This window comes from Myxine glutinosa, chromosome 8, assembly GCF_964187855.1.
Source record: "Myxine glutinosa chromosome 8, kmMyxGlut1.1, whole genome shotgun sequence".
NCBI lineage: Eukaryota > Metazoa > Chordata > Myxini > Myxiniformes > Myxinidae > Myxine > Myxine glutinosa.
This window is the reverse complement of record NC_136268.1, coordinates 23078452-23094628: the sequence shown is the minus strand read 5'-3', so window position 1 is coordinate 23094628 and position 16177 is coordinate 23078452. Positions and strand designations below refer to the sequence as shown.

The window sequence follows — 16177 nt, the reverse complement described above, 5'->3', positions numbered from 1 at the left end:
AATAAATGTTACTGTTGGAACAATGACATTAAAGCTCGAGGTCCCTCCTCTTCTTCCTCAATCCTGGAAAAGGTTTTTTTTTAGTTCTGAAAGCTGCTTCAATGTTTGGCTATATCGGTCTATCAGTCAAAAATGTAGAATAATCTTTCTAACCCCCCCCCCCCCCCCCACCGTGATTAATTATGAAGGGTTTTAAAGGGTAATAAAAAATGGTTCCAAAGGGTCATTCGAAAGGGTAATTCCAACGGGTTTCGTTCGTTTCTCGGCTACACCTATTGGTTCAAGAGTTATCAAACAGAGTGACCACTATATTCGTCATGGGTGTGTGCCTGTCTGTGTGTCTGTCTGTCTGCAGCATAACTACCCGATGATATCATCCAATCTTGATGAAACTTGGGTGGGAGGTTGATATCATGATCTAGTTGTGTCCTGCCGAGAGTGGGCGTATTGCGCCCATTGTGGGCGGAGCCACGCCCGAAAAAGATGTCTTTTTGGGGGTAATCAAGTTCAAGCTACATCGTCTCCGAAGGGGTTTGGTGTAATCCGACAGGGGTTTCAGTATTTGGTTAGGCCAATGTCATGTGTCTAGCCCCACGGAGCTCGATTTTTCATTTTCGCCACAAGGTCAAGGTCACAAGGTCACGAAATTTAGAAAAGTCGATTTTTGATGGTTTTATTACATTGTTCGCTTCCTGATAGGGTGAAATGTCGTACATGATCTTATATGATCACATACATCATGAAATACAAGTTTTCCAACAAATTTCAGAATCTTCGACCTTTGACCTTTGAAGGTCTCAAAGGTCAAATTTTCAAAGTTGTCGGAATCGAACCGAATTTTCGGTATTGTGTAGCTAACTAACCTCATAACTGATTATACATTATTTTCTATCTCATTTCAAGGTCAGTAACCTTTGTTTTGACATTTCCGGGCCAGCACCACACACAATTACGTACAGCTGGCTCTTAAAGGCCTACGCACGAAGAGCATTGGGGCCCTTTGTAAATAGGCATGTACACCGCCTGTCGGGGGTTGACACCTGCCATGTGGGCCCCCGACCCCCCAGTTCAGGCCTGTTTCGGTTATAGTCCGTCCTTTGTCATTGAATACCGCTCGCTCATGAACCATCGTCGTCTCCCGACTTGTTTCATATTAAAAATGCCAAACTGAACCACTTCCTTCAAACACGCATGCGATTTATTTTAAGAGGCAAGTTTGTGACTAAAGAAATAATTTTTGATCCAAGTAAATCGATTATCACTTTTGCAATGGTACCATTTTTATTATCCTATGACAGCAGGAACTGTTTGGAATAAAGTATTACATATGGAGAAACTCGGCTCCTTTTATACATAGACTAGTAAAAAGCTCATCAAAAATGACGGGTTGTAACAGTTTATTCGACGGCGCAGCCTCGTGAGCGTGCCAAAGTCTGAAGCCTGGGCCTAGTGTCAGGTGTGATTATATCTTTATTTATGAGACATCATACGGATGTAAATGAACACTCGTTTTACTCTGTACGTGTTGCACATCACGTGCAGCGAATTCCACCTCTCTGTGCCTTGTATTATTATTATTATTATTTTTAAACGCTTCTGTACACCGCACTTAAAGCTCGGTTTTCAAGCCACCGTCTACAATTCCAACAGAAGAGACATAATTACTCTTTTATGGAAAATGTTTTTCGAGTTTGTTTTGTCCTCAAAAATAGACCGTAGTGAACACGCATTCGTGCTAAAAGAATGGCCTTTAGAACCTAAAACGTGCTAAAAGAACCTACCCTTATGAAGGGAGACCGACATCTGTACAAACACACAAACTCACTGTGTTTTCTATGGGAGACTACAAGGACATTGGTAGACAATGTAACACGATGGAAATGGGATTTGAACCTGGGTTCCTGACATCATAAGCCACGGTACAGACAGGAACACGAACCGGCCAGACCATTTCTAAGACCGAGTGGCTTGCTCCAACATGAATAATCTTGCTTGGAAACAAAATTATTACCTTGACGCAAGGACTAAACATAGGGGCAATACCCCTGGCACTCACCTGGTAGAATAAACAGTATATTGCAATGACTAAGGGTATTTTAAACCAATTTCAATGTTTGCTAGAAGACAGGGCAGCATGTAGAATCATACTAACATAATCATAAGACTTTAAATAAACAAACAAACAAAAAATACCTATTTTTATTTTGGGAAGGGTCCCCCCCATAGACCACCTTAGACACCGATTTTTTTAAATGGCAGGAATAAACTGGTACAACACGGATGATGAAGGTTGTGGTCAAGTTTCATCAAAATAGTGCATGTAGTTTCAGAGGAAAAAGCAAATTCCTATTTTGGGGGTCAAACCTGGATCCACTTTGACCCCCGGTAGACCCCCTTAGACCCAGAGTTTTTTTTAATGCCGTGAACAAACTTTAGTCACAACACAACAAATATAATTTGTGCCAAATTTGGTCGCAATCCCATTAGTGGTTTCGGAGAAGAAGTTTCAAGTGTTTATGGACAGACTGATGGACGGACGGACGACGCGCCATCGCATAAGCTCCCCTGAACTTCGTTCCAGGTGAGCTAAAAAAAACAAGGACAAAAATAAGGAGGAATACAGGACAACAAATGTCACTGGACTTAATTATAAACACCTAAAATTACAACTCTTCCAGCACAAGCACCGACAATTCCACAACAGCTCTTTGCAGCCGAATGCTGTATGGAAGTGCCCACCTGTGGACACTACAATGAGTCAATTCAAATTCAAATTTCCTTCAGTTAAAAATCAAACTTCAGTTCAAAAATTCAAATTAAAAAAAATTCAAATTCAAAAGTCAAACCTTCAGTTCGTCATTGACAATATGGCGGTTTGTAGGTCTCTGCTTAACCGTAGCAGCTCGAGAGTCCGCCTGCGCTGCCTCATCGCCTAAAGGCCTCTCTGCATTCGCCAGAATCTCATCCAGTTTCTCTGGAAAACAACACCACATATGCCAATAAGGTTGGATGCACCAAAAACGAGTAAAAATCACCCGTTTGTGGGACCACGTGTACAACAACAAAGCAAGACAATGGTCACCCGTAATATCACATGTGCTGGACAATGCTGCTGATATCTCAGTTGCTTGTATATATTTTAAGTGTAGGTCACACCTCATCAGTCGTGTTCGTTCGCAGAACAAACCCCAGGAGAAATAAAATCCACCTACACTACCGGTCAAAAGTTTTAGAACACCTCAATTTTTTCAGTTTTTATTGAAATTTACCCAGTTGAATGTCCAGTGAATAATCTGAAATGGTACAAAGGTAAGCAGTAAACTGCTCGAGGTTAAAAAAAGTTTAGGTTAGCAAAAACGGGAAAATAATGTAAATTGCACAGTTATATTGTAAAAAAAAAAAGGCTTTATTCAGGGAACAAGTAATGGGTTAACAACTTACAACTATTCTGCAGCAATGTAAGTAAATTAAGCCTTGAAAGTTGATGCAAACAATTCCTACAGGTGTCCCAACCTCTGCTGATTACTTGATTACAAACCCCATGTCTGTATAAAAGCAGTATTCGAACAGACTGTTATTACACCCTCTGAAGCATTATTTGTACAATATTGCACTGCAGGAAGTAGTATATTGCAAACTGGAGGAAACTCTGACAGGAAGAGGTCTGGCAGACCCAAAGCCACAACAGAATCAGAAGCCAAGTTTCTGAGAGTCAACAGCTTGCATGATAGGCGGCTCACAGGACAACAGCTTAAAGCACAGTTTAACATTGGTCGAAGTAAGCAAGTCTCAGTTTCAACTGTGAAGAGAAGACTTCGAGCTGCAGGTTTGACAGGTCGAGTGGCAGTAAGAAAGCCATTGCTAAGATGACAAAATAAGAAAAATAGGCTTGCCTGGGCCATGAAGCACCACCAATGGACTACTGAAAACTGGAAGAAGGTGTTATGGACCGATGAATCAAAATTTTAAATCTTTGGTTCATCACGCAAGGTTTTTGTAAACCGTCGAGTCGGTGAAAGGATGGTTCCTCAGTGTGTGACACCAACTGTCAAACATGGAGGAGGAAGCGTGATGGTTTGGGGCTCTTTTGCTGGATCCAGAGTCGGCGACTTGCACAGTGACTGGCACCCTGAACCAAAAGGGCTACCACAGCATTTTGCAGCGCCATGCAATACCCTCTGGTATACGCCTAGTTGGTCAGGGGTTCATCCTACAGCAAGATAATGACCCTAAACACACCTCCAGGTATGTCAAAACTACCTTCGAGGAAAAGAACAAGACGGCAGGCTTCAAATCATGGAATGGCCAGCACAGTCTCCAGACTTAAACCCCAACGAGCTGGTTTGGGATGAACTGGACAGACGGGTGAAAGCAAAGCAACCTACAAGTGCAACACATTTGTGGGAACTTCTGCAACAGTGTTGGGAAGAACTTCCCGAACAATATTTGATTTCCATTGTAGAAAGAATGCCACGAGTGTGTTCGGCGGTTATATCTGCAAAAGGTGGCTACTTTGCCGAGTCAAGAGTCAAAAATCAAAATTAAATTTGGTTTAAACAAAATGATTCTATGATTTCTTTTTTATCTCCAATTGTTTATTTGTTCTATGCTTAATTTCAGAGGACATTGAGACATTAAACTGCGTAAATTTCAATAAAAACTAAAAAATTGAGGTGTTCTAAAACTTTTGACAGGTAGTGTATGTATAGCAGATCAGGTCAAAGCCTGGAAATTGGAAGCTTATCTTTTGACTTTAAAAATAACGAGAAAACAACACTTCTTGTGTTATGTCATATGAAACAGTAGAAGACAGACAGAGAGAGAGACAGAGACACAGAGAGAGAGACAGAGACACAGAGAGAGAGAGACAGAGACACAGAGACAGACAGACAGAGAGAGATAGAGAGGAGAGGAGAGAGAGAGAGAGAGAGAGAAGAGAGAGAGAGAGAGAGAGAGAGAGAGAGAGAGAAGAGAGAGAGAGAGAGAGAGAGAGAGAGAGAGAGAGAGAGAGAGAGAGGAGAGAGAGAGCGCCTTGCGATGATGCGCACCCATTTCAGTGTTAGTCCTGATGAATCATCCTGGAAACTCGATCAATGACTCGTTGGTTGTAACCAGCAGGTGTCAGGGCTACTATAAGCCATTGGTTCAAGCCTGAGTCATGGAATTCTAAAGTTTCCCAGTTTTGAGGAATCAAGGACAGGGTGGACATGAGGGACAAAATACGGTTTGCTGGACAGACACGTGCCCATGTCGCTTGCCTCGGCAGTTCGAGGGTAAAATCCAGAGAAATCCACTCTAAATCTCTATATCTGATCCCATGCTCATCTTTGATGCAATAAACACACTTCCTCTTGTGATGACACGTGCTGATCCTGAAACAGGCATTACATACAGCATGATAACATGACCCATGTGGGGATATGGGTTTTAATAACATCATGGTTTCGTTTTGGCCTTCCCCAGCACAGGATCTGCTCTAAATTGCCTAGTAGGGCCTAATATTGGCCGTAAAGTCCCCAAAATAGGGCTTGGTCTCTCTGGAGTTGCATAGCGTCGTTTCGTACAGCTATTATTGTTTGGGGGGAATCAAATTGTCCCTTAGGTATGCCAGAAAACGTTTTCAGCATAAAAGGCAAAAAACTGCTGAAATGTGCATTTATTATTAACGACGGCAACGGAGTTCATCTCGTTTTGACACAACCCACCGTTTATCAAAAGCGAAGGTGAGGGATTCCAAACTGCACCCTTCCCTCCTCTCTCCTCCCACCCCACCCCCCAAACATGAACAAAAAGGGAAGAAAGAAACATGAGAAAGACTTGTGAAGTGAGTGAATGAGGAAAGAAATCAGATAAAAATAAAATAAATGTTTATTCTAATCCATTGTGGGAAAACCCATGCTGCTTGCTGGAAAACTCTACCATGTCACATTCGTCTTTCCGAAGCAAAATGATCTTTCAGCACCAATCCATAGAAAGGAATTTAAAAGGTAACCAAGAATAAATAGTACAGTATAAATTAATGTGATTTAGGATATATTGGGGGCAATGCCATCTTTGAGATGTTTTGACTGGGATCCAATTCAATCCAACTATAAACTGTAATCCTGGTATTTCATATACAAGGGCGAGGCGCATTGATGTGTGTGCCATCCATCGGAGGGACATTAATCGGAGGACCGGGAAGTTAACCGGAAGACTGGGACGTTAAACCGGAGGACCGGGATGTTTACCAGAGGACCGGAAAGTTAACCGGAGGACCGGGACATTAAACCGGAGGGCCGGGGTTAAACCGGAGATCCGGGACGTTTGACCAGAAGACCGGGATGTTAACCGGAAGACTGGGACGTTAAACCGGAGGACCGGGATGTTAAACCGGAGGACCGGGACGTTAAACCGGAGGACCGGGAAGTTAACCGGACGACCGGGAGGTTAAACAGGATGACCGGGACGTTAAACCGGAGGACCGGGGGTTAAACCGGAGGACCAGGATGTTAACCGGAGGACCGGGAAGTTAACCGGAGGACCGGGACATTAAACCAGAGGACCGGGACGTTAGACCGGAGAACCGGGACGTTATACCGGAGGACCGCTTTGACCGGAATCCGTTAGACCGGATTTTTTTTCACATAAAAAATCCGATCAATTGGTTGTTCTGATCACAAAGCGAGCATCAATATTGCTTGTTAAATCAACTTGTTCGAGTTGGAGAGTACATGATGTACTACAACATCCGGTGTCTTTGGCACCTTGAACATTACAAATTCCTGCCCAACTAACCTTCATTCAAACGTCAGGCCTGGCCAACCGGAACGAGAAAGACTAGGGACGAAAACATTCCCAAGCCAATCCCAGAAGGTGGGAATAATTGGGGCTATTAACGTAGTAGTGATCATAGTAGTAGTATCAGTAATAAAGTAAAATGTGGTTTTTGTTCATGTAAGGCAGAGTTATCATTATAAATAACCAGGTATAAAATGTTAATCCTTTCTTTATGCTGCTATTGAATGGGTCATGGAGAGGTCAGTGTGAAAATTATCTTGGCTGAGTAACATTGGACTGTACTCGTATCTATTGCAGCTCTACAAATGCTGCAGGCCTAGTTAGTTCTGTGTGAGGTATCAGGTGTACATGGGACACACAGGAGGTACAGGTAGCCATGTGCAGCTGGCCGCTGTAAACAAACAACGCCAGCTGGGACTGATACGTAAAGCAGGAAATTGCTGCATTGGATCAGAATTATCCAGTTACTGTGAAATAAAATTACCTTACCGCCATCCATCAAATGTGGGCAGGTATGGCTTTAAAACAGATTCCATGGCTTGTGAGGAGTTTTTACTATATATATATATATATACTGTAATATAAGTGGAGGGAAAGTATGCTGTATGTTTGTATCATGTACTTCTCTGAAAGGATTTGACCCAGGTGGCTGAAACTTTCAAGGATAAATGAGGACACGCTGAAGTTGTGTGTGCGCAACTTCGTTTGATTCCATCAAATTTTGAATTTTATATTTTTTATTTCGCCCATCTTGGCATTTTCTTCCTTCGGGATTTTTTTTGTTGTAAACAAGATCGAAGCTCGTGTAAGAACTAACATCGGTCACAAAAAAAACAATCTGACACACAAAACATACAATAAAGGGAGCGGGAGACAAGATGGGGAGAGAGAGGGAAGCACACAAGTACAACAGCAGAGAACAGGGAGATCGGAAGATCTGTGGGAGGGATAGGGCTTGGCGGGAGGAGCCATGGGAAGGCAGGGGGGATTGGTGAAATTGGAATCATCGGTGCTATATGACCACAATGTATTATTCAGTATATGCACATAAGCAGTACGGATGTTTTTGCTTCATATACGTAACATAGGCTCATCTTTTTCATTTTTGGGAGTGGTCGAGGCAGTGGTCTGTTACTAATACACCACCCAAATCAAGAGATGTGTCAGAAGAATGCATTGCACGCTTGGCTGATAGATCACCTGTATAAGAGCTACTCTGCTCTGGTATTAATAATCATTAAGATAATAACGTGACCCCCCCTTGCCGCTCCTATTGGTGACAAAATATTATCACTTACAAACAGCACAGTTCAGTGACAATTTATCCTTTCGAACAGTCAACGATGCTCCGTACCTGGAGTCTGAAAAGGCTGGGGGTGAGGATGAGGTTCACAACTATCCATTTGGATTTAATTTGTGCTCGTGATGCTTTTCATGCCAGAAGTTATGTAAATTTACTCATTTGCAAGTATAACAGGTACAGCTGTGAGCCTGACTCACCAAACAGAAACAGTTGGCTCTGGGCATGTTTATCATGCACAGAAAAAAACACCATGAGCAAAACTAAATTGCTCCAATTAAGTTAACTACAACTGTAACCTTCTCTCATCATCCAGGTGTCTCTTACCATCCAGGTGTGGCAATCTTCCCTCTATAATCTACCCACTGCTGCAAAAGTAGAGACTATGCTTGGCTTCATCAGGCGGGAATGAGAAAATTCTTGCACAAAATTCCATTAATGCAAAAACTCTAAAGTCGCTTCCTCGTACTCATCCTCAAACTGCGCCTCAAACTACGGGAGTTCCATCCTTCCTTATGATCAGGAACATGAAAATGAAATTTCCTTTAACTCGCCCTTTTCCAATGATAACCATGTGAACGTAACCACAATTGATGCCAAATCAGGCAACGGGCGCAGGTATCACAAGACAGCTCTTTGTACAATTGTTCATACTTATTATATAAACAAATACGCCTGAATTATTATAGATGCCCACCCCTTCCTGCTCCTGCAACGTACTATTACCACCATGTATTATTTGCTCCAGGGTCTTACTCCATAAGGTACCTTCGATGGCAAGGGGAATGCCATTTGCATCCCTTTCCTTTACTTAAGTGGGTCATCCTAAATGTCCGGTCACCCCGCTTCTTACTTTTTAAGTAAAAGGTCCAGATGATCCCAAAACTACATGCATGTACGCAGCCTCATCATTCACCGACATGTCTGGTACATGTCAAGTTTCTTACACAATTTGTTTTGGTTCAGAAATTGAAATAATCGCCTCTCGTACCATGGATGAGGCCATGGCAGGTTTCAGGCCATGGCAGGTTTCAGTAAAGGAGAACCCCAAACTTTTCCCAAGTTGGTGCTGATACGGAATAAAAAAAAAATGCACATGAAATACACCAATAATTTTTTGCAATTCCTCTCAACACTTGTACACATTTGATAACTGTTTAGTGATGGCCATCTTCCTTTCAGGGAGGCAGAAAGGATGTTCACGACGGACCGTGTTCAGGGTTCAGGCAGGCCATCTTCCTGACTATGAGGACAACACTGCTGTTAGTAACAAATTCCAGTTTCAAGCTTGGTGCATCACAATTCAACTACTTTTGAAAGAATCTGGAACACCTGAGTCAATAGTGCATCGCATTCCACCGAGGACCTTGTCGGGGGAGGTGCGTGGTGGAATAAAGGCGATTGCATGGCGACTGCCACACATCTTCACCAGAGGAAGAGAAAGAAACGCTCGTTAAGTGTCAATGATGTGGCAACACTTCATTGGAGCACGTCATTGCTGGAAAACAAATCTGGAGCAATAACTATGAATCAGAAGTGAAGGGTTCATCAGAAAAGAAGAAAGGGCCAATTTCTCTGCGTCGGAAAAATTCCAAACACCAGAAAGGAAGCATCAATGCATTTCACCATGGATGTTAAGAGCATATTATAGTTTTTCCAAACTGGGCAATTCTACAAGGTGTAGCATTGAATGGAGACTACTACCATATGGCCGGGTGTGATCACCAGAGACCTTTGGTGCACAAAAATCATCCAGCTCTTCTGGGTGACGCTATCTTCCTGTGACATGCAAGGAATCCTGAGGGTGGGGCGTTTTGCTTCATTTGGTATATTCATCCGATTTACGTCCATAAGAACCCAACAGGATGGTGCAGAGGTTTAGCACTTAGGTTTGGGGGCCTGGGTTTGCTTCCTGATCCCATTATAAACTATCTGATTGCTGCTTTGCAGGCACGGTGTTGCATCAAAGAGAGTAGTGTTCCTTGGACGGATAAACTGGGTGTCCTGTTTGCCAGAATTATCTGGTATACGTTAAATATCCTACGGTGTCTTTCATGAAGTGGAGGCGAGTCGTCTCCAGCACGGAAAACAAATCACAAATTCCTGATGAAACTATCTTCAGTTGAACGTCAGGCCAGGCCATAGCCTTTCTCTGGCTGACCCCCATAAGAAGGTGGGAGTAAATTAGGTAGTAGTAGTAGTTGTAGTAGTAGTCGTTGTAGTAGTAGTAGTAGTAGTAGCAGGAGTAGAGGCCACAGGATTTCCACTTGTTCCCAAAAATGAAGAGTGAGATTGGGTGATGATGTTTTGCATCTATTGATGAAGTTAACATACTAATGCCCCACATATTAAGGGCATTTCAGAAGGATGACCTCTCTGCTGGGGTGAAAAAGTTTGTTGACCATTGGACGAATCGGAGGATGTACAATTGGACATTGTCAAATATATTGTGGTCAAGGCAGGGCAGGAGCTTGGTAGCATTGGACCTAACCCCTTATAAAAGGGAAGAGGAGGAGAAGTAGAATATTCCCCTGTTAGTTCAGCCATTTTGAACTGCTGGATCATGATGTGGAGGAACTCGGGAAGCATGATGTAGGATTGTAGGGGAACTACTTGCATTCCTGAAACTGCTCAGCATTGAGCAAGCGGAGAGAACGGGCGATACCTTTGATCAATACCGTGCAACTCAGGTGATGTGTATCGTCCAGTGGTCTGAGAGGGGTCCTGCAACCAAAGACGAAGGTTTGAGTCCCACTTCCTGTTGTGATTCTGTTTATGCAGTTGTTTCTTAATCTCCTTGAGCTTCTATTTCTGAGCATCAGTCGATCACAATAAAACTGCAATACGTCACACGCTACACGTTTATGGCGCACCAGGGTCCGATTCCCAAAACGTTGTGTTCTGTTTACAACCTCGCTCGTGATCTCATCTACTGCCAAAACAAGCACAACGAAAACGACAGTGTTGAGCCGATAATCCAGAAACTTTAGGGCTAGGCTATCTTTTTGGATTAGAGCTTGCTCAATCAGCATGTCCACCACTAGCAACGGTAACCCTACTAGTGACAAAAGCAAGTTTGGGCCTGCTTCGCTATGGTTTCCATTCCACAAGCATCAAGTCATTGCCTTTCTGGAAGAGCAAGGTTCAGTGAGGGAGACAAATAGCCGCAGAAAAAACAAAATGTGGCAAATTACCTCAGGCAGGCACTCAACACTGTAAAGGACAGGAATGAGAGTCTGAGGCATGAAAAGCAAGGGGTCGGTAAAAGGGACTTACCCGGCCTCTTGCTCTTCGTCGATCCTTTGGAGTGAAGCAAGAGCAAGGAAGGGAAGCAGCAGGAACAGAAAGGAAGAAGAAGAAGAAGAAAAAGCAAGCTTTGCAAGAACCGACATAAATAAGAGAACATGTGCAGAAAGTATATACAAGTAAACCATTGTAAAGGTATCGGTGCAGGTATACTCACACCTTATGCACGTCGCATATTGATTACAGGTGAAATTCTACTACCTTTACACAGAGCCCTCACCTTGCATGAGAAAGCAAAATATACATTCAACGTGCGCAGGGCCTGTAGGTCCACCACGGCCCCCAAAGTTGAGCGGAAACAAACTGACTAGCACATTATGTCAAAAATCGAAGTTCAAGGGTCCAACTTTTGAAAATGGTGAGGGCTCCTGAAAGCCAGTGAGGGGTGATGCTGCACCTCCGTAGACATTTTAGCGAAGGATTAAATGGCGGATACACAGATGTGCAAAAAACACTTCGCCATGGATTTGAAGCATCATGAAAACAGCATGCAGCGCTTTAAAGGCGACAAAAGGACCATCTGCTTCTGACGCTTGCACGGAGTAGACCCTCAAAGCAATTGTGGAGAGAAATAAAATATCGTGAAAAACAGTACGAGGGAGGACGAGATGTGACGTTTTTAATATTGCAAGGAATTCTTCACATCAGGTAGAAACGCGACACAAACGAGGGATATTTATCGAGCTCTGGCTCTCATGCTTTACAGGACACACAGAGAGCAATCACGTGTGCAGGCTCAGCGAGGTGACCAAGAAGTGACATTTATCAATGATGAAAGCAAAAAAGGATGACTCGAAGCCAAAAACGGGATCAGTTGAACATGTACTGGAGGGCATGCCATGTAAACACAAAGATAATTTTAGAAACTGTACCCAGGCCTCCCCACACCAAAAAAGACATTTTCAGAAAGAGAGAGGAAAAAATGAAGTAATCCTTTTAAGGGAACATTTTGGATGAGAAGTTAAAGTAAAAATTGCCAAGAATGCTATAAGTAAGTCATTCTGACAGCCTTGGCCGAGTTTGTTTAGGATAGCGCAGGCCCAACTTGTAAAGGGCATTATGGAGTTTGAAACACAAATCGCCTTGGATCAACGTCCCTTTTACAATTCGGCACATCTTACAAAAGGCAATGTAAACTATGAAGGCGAGAAAAATGTCGGGTTAATGGTTAAACAGGCCAGACATTGTCGGATAACATTTGGTCGCGCCAAACCGCCAGGATCGTGAGAAAGTTGATGTGCCAAGTGATGGTCATGGCCAAACCCAATAGGTGCCACTCAAACCCAATAGGTGGGGGGAAAAAAGCCCTCTTTGATAAAGGGACGAGTCAAAAGGACATGGATCGGGATTAAAAATACGCCTTGCACGGATCCACATCAGGGATTGCCCGTCCTCGTTGGACTTGGCAGGTCGCAATGGACGCGCTTGTGCATAGCTGGAACCGGCTTCATTTGCATCGCCCTCCTCTGCGATGCCCTGGAAACGCAGCGGTGCGTCGTGGGCAACGAGCATGCTGGGGCTCGAAAAGGGAGAGGTGGGGAGTGCTTACAGGGGATGCTGAATGATAATGAACGGGGCTAAAGGTCGGATAATGCTGCCTTTGCAGAACGGGCCGAATGGAATCCGGACGGATTAGCAAAGCTCAGCAACACAAAGGAATACAAAACTTTGTCAAGGCCTTTGTTGGCCATTCATCGAAAAAGAGAACCCCAGTCCCCTCGTCCTCCCAGTTCAGATGAAGGCCTCATGCCAGAAACGTTGGCCTTACTGAGGCTCGCTTGGATACCTGAGCAGTTTCAACATGGATATGCACGAATGTTTTATGTCATGCAGCAATGGCTTTTCACACACAAATTAGGTTGACCGACTTTTCCACACTTGGCAAGACACGATCACGTAATGGAAACTTTATGACGACGAGGAAACTTGTTCAATTTTGTCCCCCTTCAATTTTCCAATAAACCGGGCAGCAAAACAGCAGTCTAGTTCTTTGAGGCCTTGTCGAGTTCTCCCAAAATGAATGTGATGACACGTGATTTCAAAGTCTCCAAACCGATTTAACATGCCGATGTCATGCTCAAAGCAGCCATACTGATGTACCTTTGTCCACATGCATCAGAGTCATACAGGCAGGGGAAAGCAGACAGGAAACAAGAGGAGGACAATAACAGATGCAAATATATTGTTTTCCTTGTGCAGCATCTATTGAACTAATCTATTAAAAAAAAAAAAAAAAAAAATCCATTCACATTGCCAACTTGGGATCATGAACATCCCGAGGCTTGAAGTTCATGGTAAGGAGATTGCTTTGGCTCGTGGGAATGTACGAGGACATGTAATGAACAGATCAATTTGGCTCGAGAAAGTTAGCAAGAAAACTTCAGGGTTTCACATGCCCGGGCTGATTAGCACAGACATCACCACATGACGCAACACGAACCAAGCAAGGGAGGACTTTTTGAGAGAGAGAGAGAGAGAGAGAGAGAGAGAGAGAGAGAGAGAGAGAGAGAGAGAGAGAGAGAGAGTCAGAGAGTCAGAGAGATTCAGAGTCAGAGTGAGAGTGAGAGAGAGAGTGGAGAGGAGAGAGAGGAGAGAGAGAGAGGAGAGAGAGAAGGGAGAGAGAGAGAGAGGGAGAGAGAGAGAGAGAGAGAGGAGAGAGAGAGAGAGAGAGAGAGAGAGAGTAGAGGAGAGATGAGAGAGAGAGAGAGAGTAAGGGAGAGAGAGAGAGAGAGAGAGGGAGAGAGAGAGAGTAAGAGAGTAGAGAGAGTAGAGAGAGAGAGTGAGAGTGAGAGTGAGAGAGTGAGAGAGTGAGAGAGTGAGAGAGGAGAGAGAGAGAGAGAGAGAGAGAGAGAGAGAGAGAGAGAGAGAGAGAGAGACAGAGACAGAGAGAGAGAGAGAGAGAGAGAGAGAGAGAGTCCAAGCAGTGATCGAATTATGAACCGAAATAAAGGAAAGCAATTTAAACAAAAACAAAACAAAAACAATCACAACACGTTGATAATGTGCTCAGAGTCCAAAAGGTGCCCATATAGGTAGCTGTTGGTACCCAGAAACAAAAACATGTGACAGGTGCTCGGAGTGGGGAAGGCATGCAAGATGGCTCATACAGCAAATAATGACACAGAGACGAGCAGAAATAGAGGGGATCGGAGCACTGCAGGCAAATGGGAATGGTTGTTGAGGCAGGAGAGGAACGTCAATGAGAAAACCACATGGAGCAACTTGCAAAAAAAAAAACACTTGATGCAACCATGGTAACCAGTTAGGTGAATCATTAGGTTGCAGCATCGGTAGATTGGTAACAGGCACCGGACTGATAAATCACCCCCAAGAGAATTTAGTTTACCTGGGATTAACGAGAAGACCCCACACATTGATAATAAGCAATCGCCGAAGGAAAAAATCCGAGCATCGAAAATAACTTGGAGCAAAAATGCCTTTTGTGACAATAAAAGAAACGGGTATGGCGAAAGCTGGCAAAACACAAGGCAGAACATTGGAAAGGGGGATGAGTGAGGAACAAGCACAAAATGAACAACAGGAACAACAGTAAATTAAATGGGGGGGGGGATGGTGCAGACATGCGTTGTGGGAAGTGGGATGGAAGGAGGGACACCGGATCCGAAACGGCACCTTACCAAGTTCCTCCAGCTCGGCAGTCATAGACTTGGAACGCTGAGAGAGCGCGGTGCTGGGAGCTCGCTTGGGTGGTGGCGGTGGCACTGCAGGGAAGAGAGAGTTAGCAGGCGGAGGTTTGCGGATGCGGATTTTCCTGTAAGCTGCAGATACGGTGAAGCGACGTTGCTGATCCAATACGAGCATGTCATCGTAGCCCGGAGAGGTTGCAATCACAGGCGCTCTGCTCAGATTTGTCGAAGAGTTAAACTTCTTCATTTCCGACACATCTAATTAATCACACAGTTGTACGTGGGTTTTGGTTTAAACGCACCAATTTATCCCACACTAAGAGCAACAACTAGCAGCTCTAGCAAAACGTCCTGCGTGCGGCTCTGCTTCAGACGTTGCCATTAATAATGGAGGAATCATCGCTCAAGACTCGAGTGCTGATGGATCAGACAAAAAAAAATTCCAACAAGGAAAATAAATAAATGTGAAATCCTCCAAAAAAAAAAAATCAGCACTTTGATGGCTCGAGCGAAGTAGAAGTCCCACTGAAGTTTTCTGCTTATCTCCAGAACGCGCCTCTCATGTTAGGAAGTGCCTCCGTGTCGTCACGATCCGTGCCTCGTGGAATCAACGGAAGCAACAATCTCAACGACTTGGGTGATTCCAATTGCGCGAGGCCGCATTCCTCTCTCCACAGTTATGAGGCAGTCGGTGCAGCACGACAGCGACGCACGTTTGCAGAGTGACGAGGACGCAAGGCATGCGGAAAGCGCAAGGGAGATGCGAGCAGTAATAGGAAGGGTGGAGAGGGAGGGCGTTTGGGCGGAGGAGGCGCCATTTGAGAGGAGGATTACACAGTTCACTTGAGCAACGCGTCAGGCTGGTCAGACAGTATGGCAACATCCACGATATTATAGTTACTGTGTGTGTCTAATCGCATGCTCGTCTCGGTATTCAATATCAGCACAACGGATCAAGACAGACCGAGGATTGAACTCGATACGCTTGACAGAGATACACTGGAAACCTCGTCTTAAGAAAACTTATCACCAAGATAATCGCAAGCACATACCCACTAAACTCTTTTCACAAATAATAGTGCAATATACATCTTAAAAACAAATGTTCTTGAATCTATCTATGGGGTAGAGAAAGGGGAAGCCA

At 44.0% G+C, this 16177-nt stretch overlaps 1 protein-coding gene across 1 annotated transcript in view; it reads right to left on the bottom strand.

Annotated features, from left to right (window-relative positions):
- LOC137432284 (SH3 and multiple ankyrin repeat domains protein 2) overlaps window positions 1–16177 on the bottom strand; it is a 910319-nt gene that overhangs the window by 47088 nt on the left and 847054 nt on the right. Inside the window, 2 exon segments of the mRNA XM_078782990.1 lie at window positions 2847–2974; window positions 15025–15108. Of these exon segments, the coding sequence (XP_078639116.1) occupies window positions 2847–2974; window positions 15025–15108 (212 nt within the window).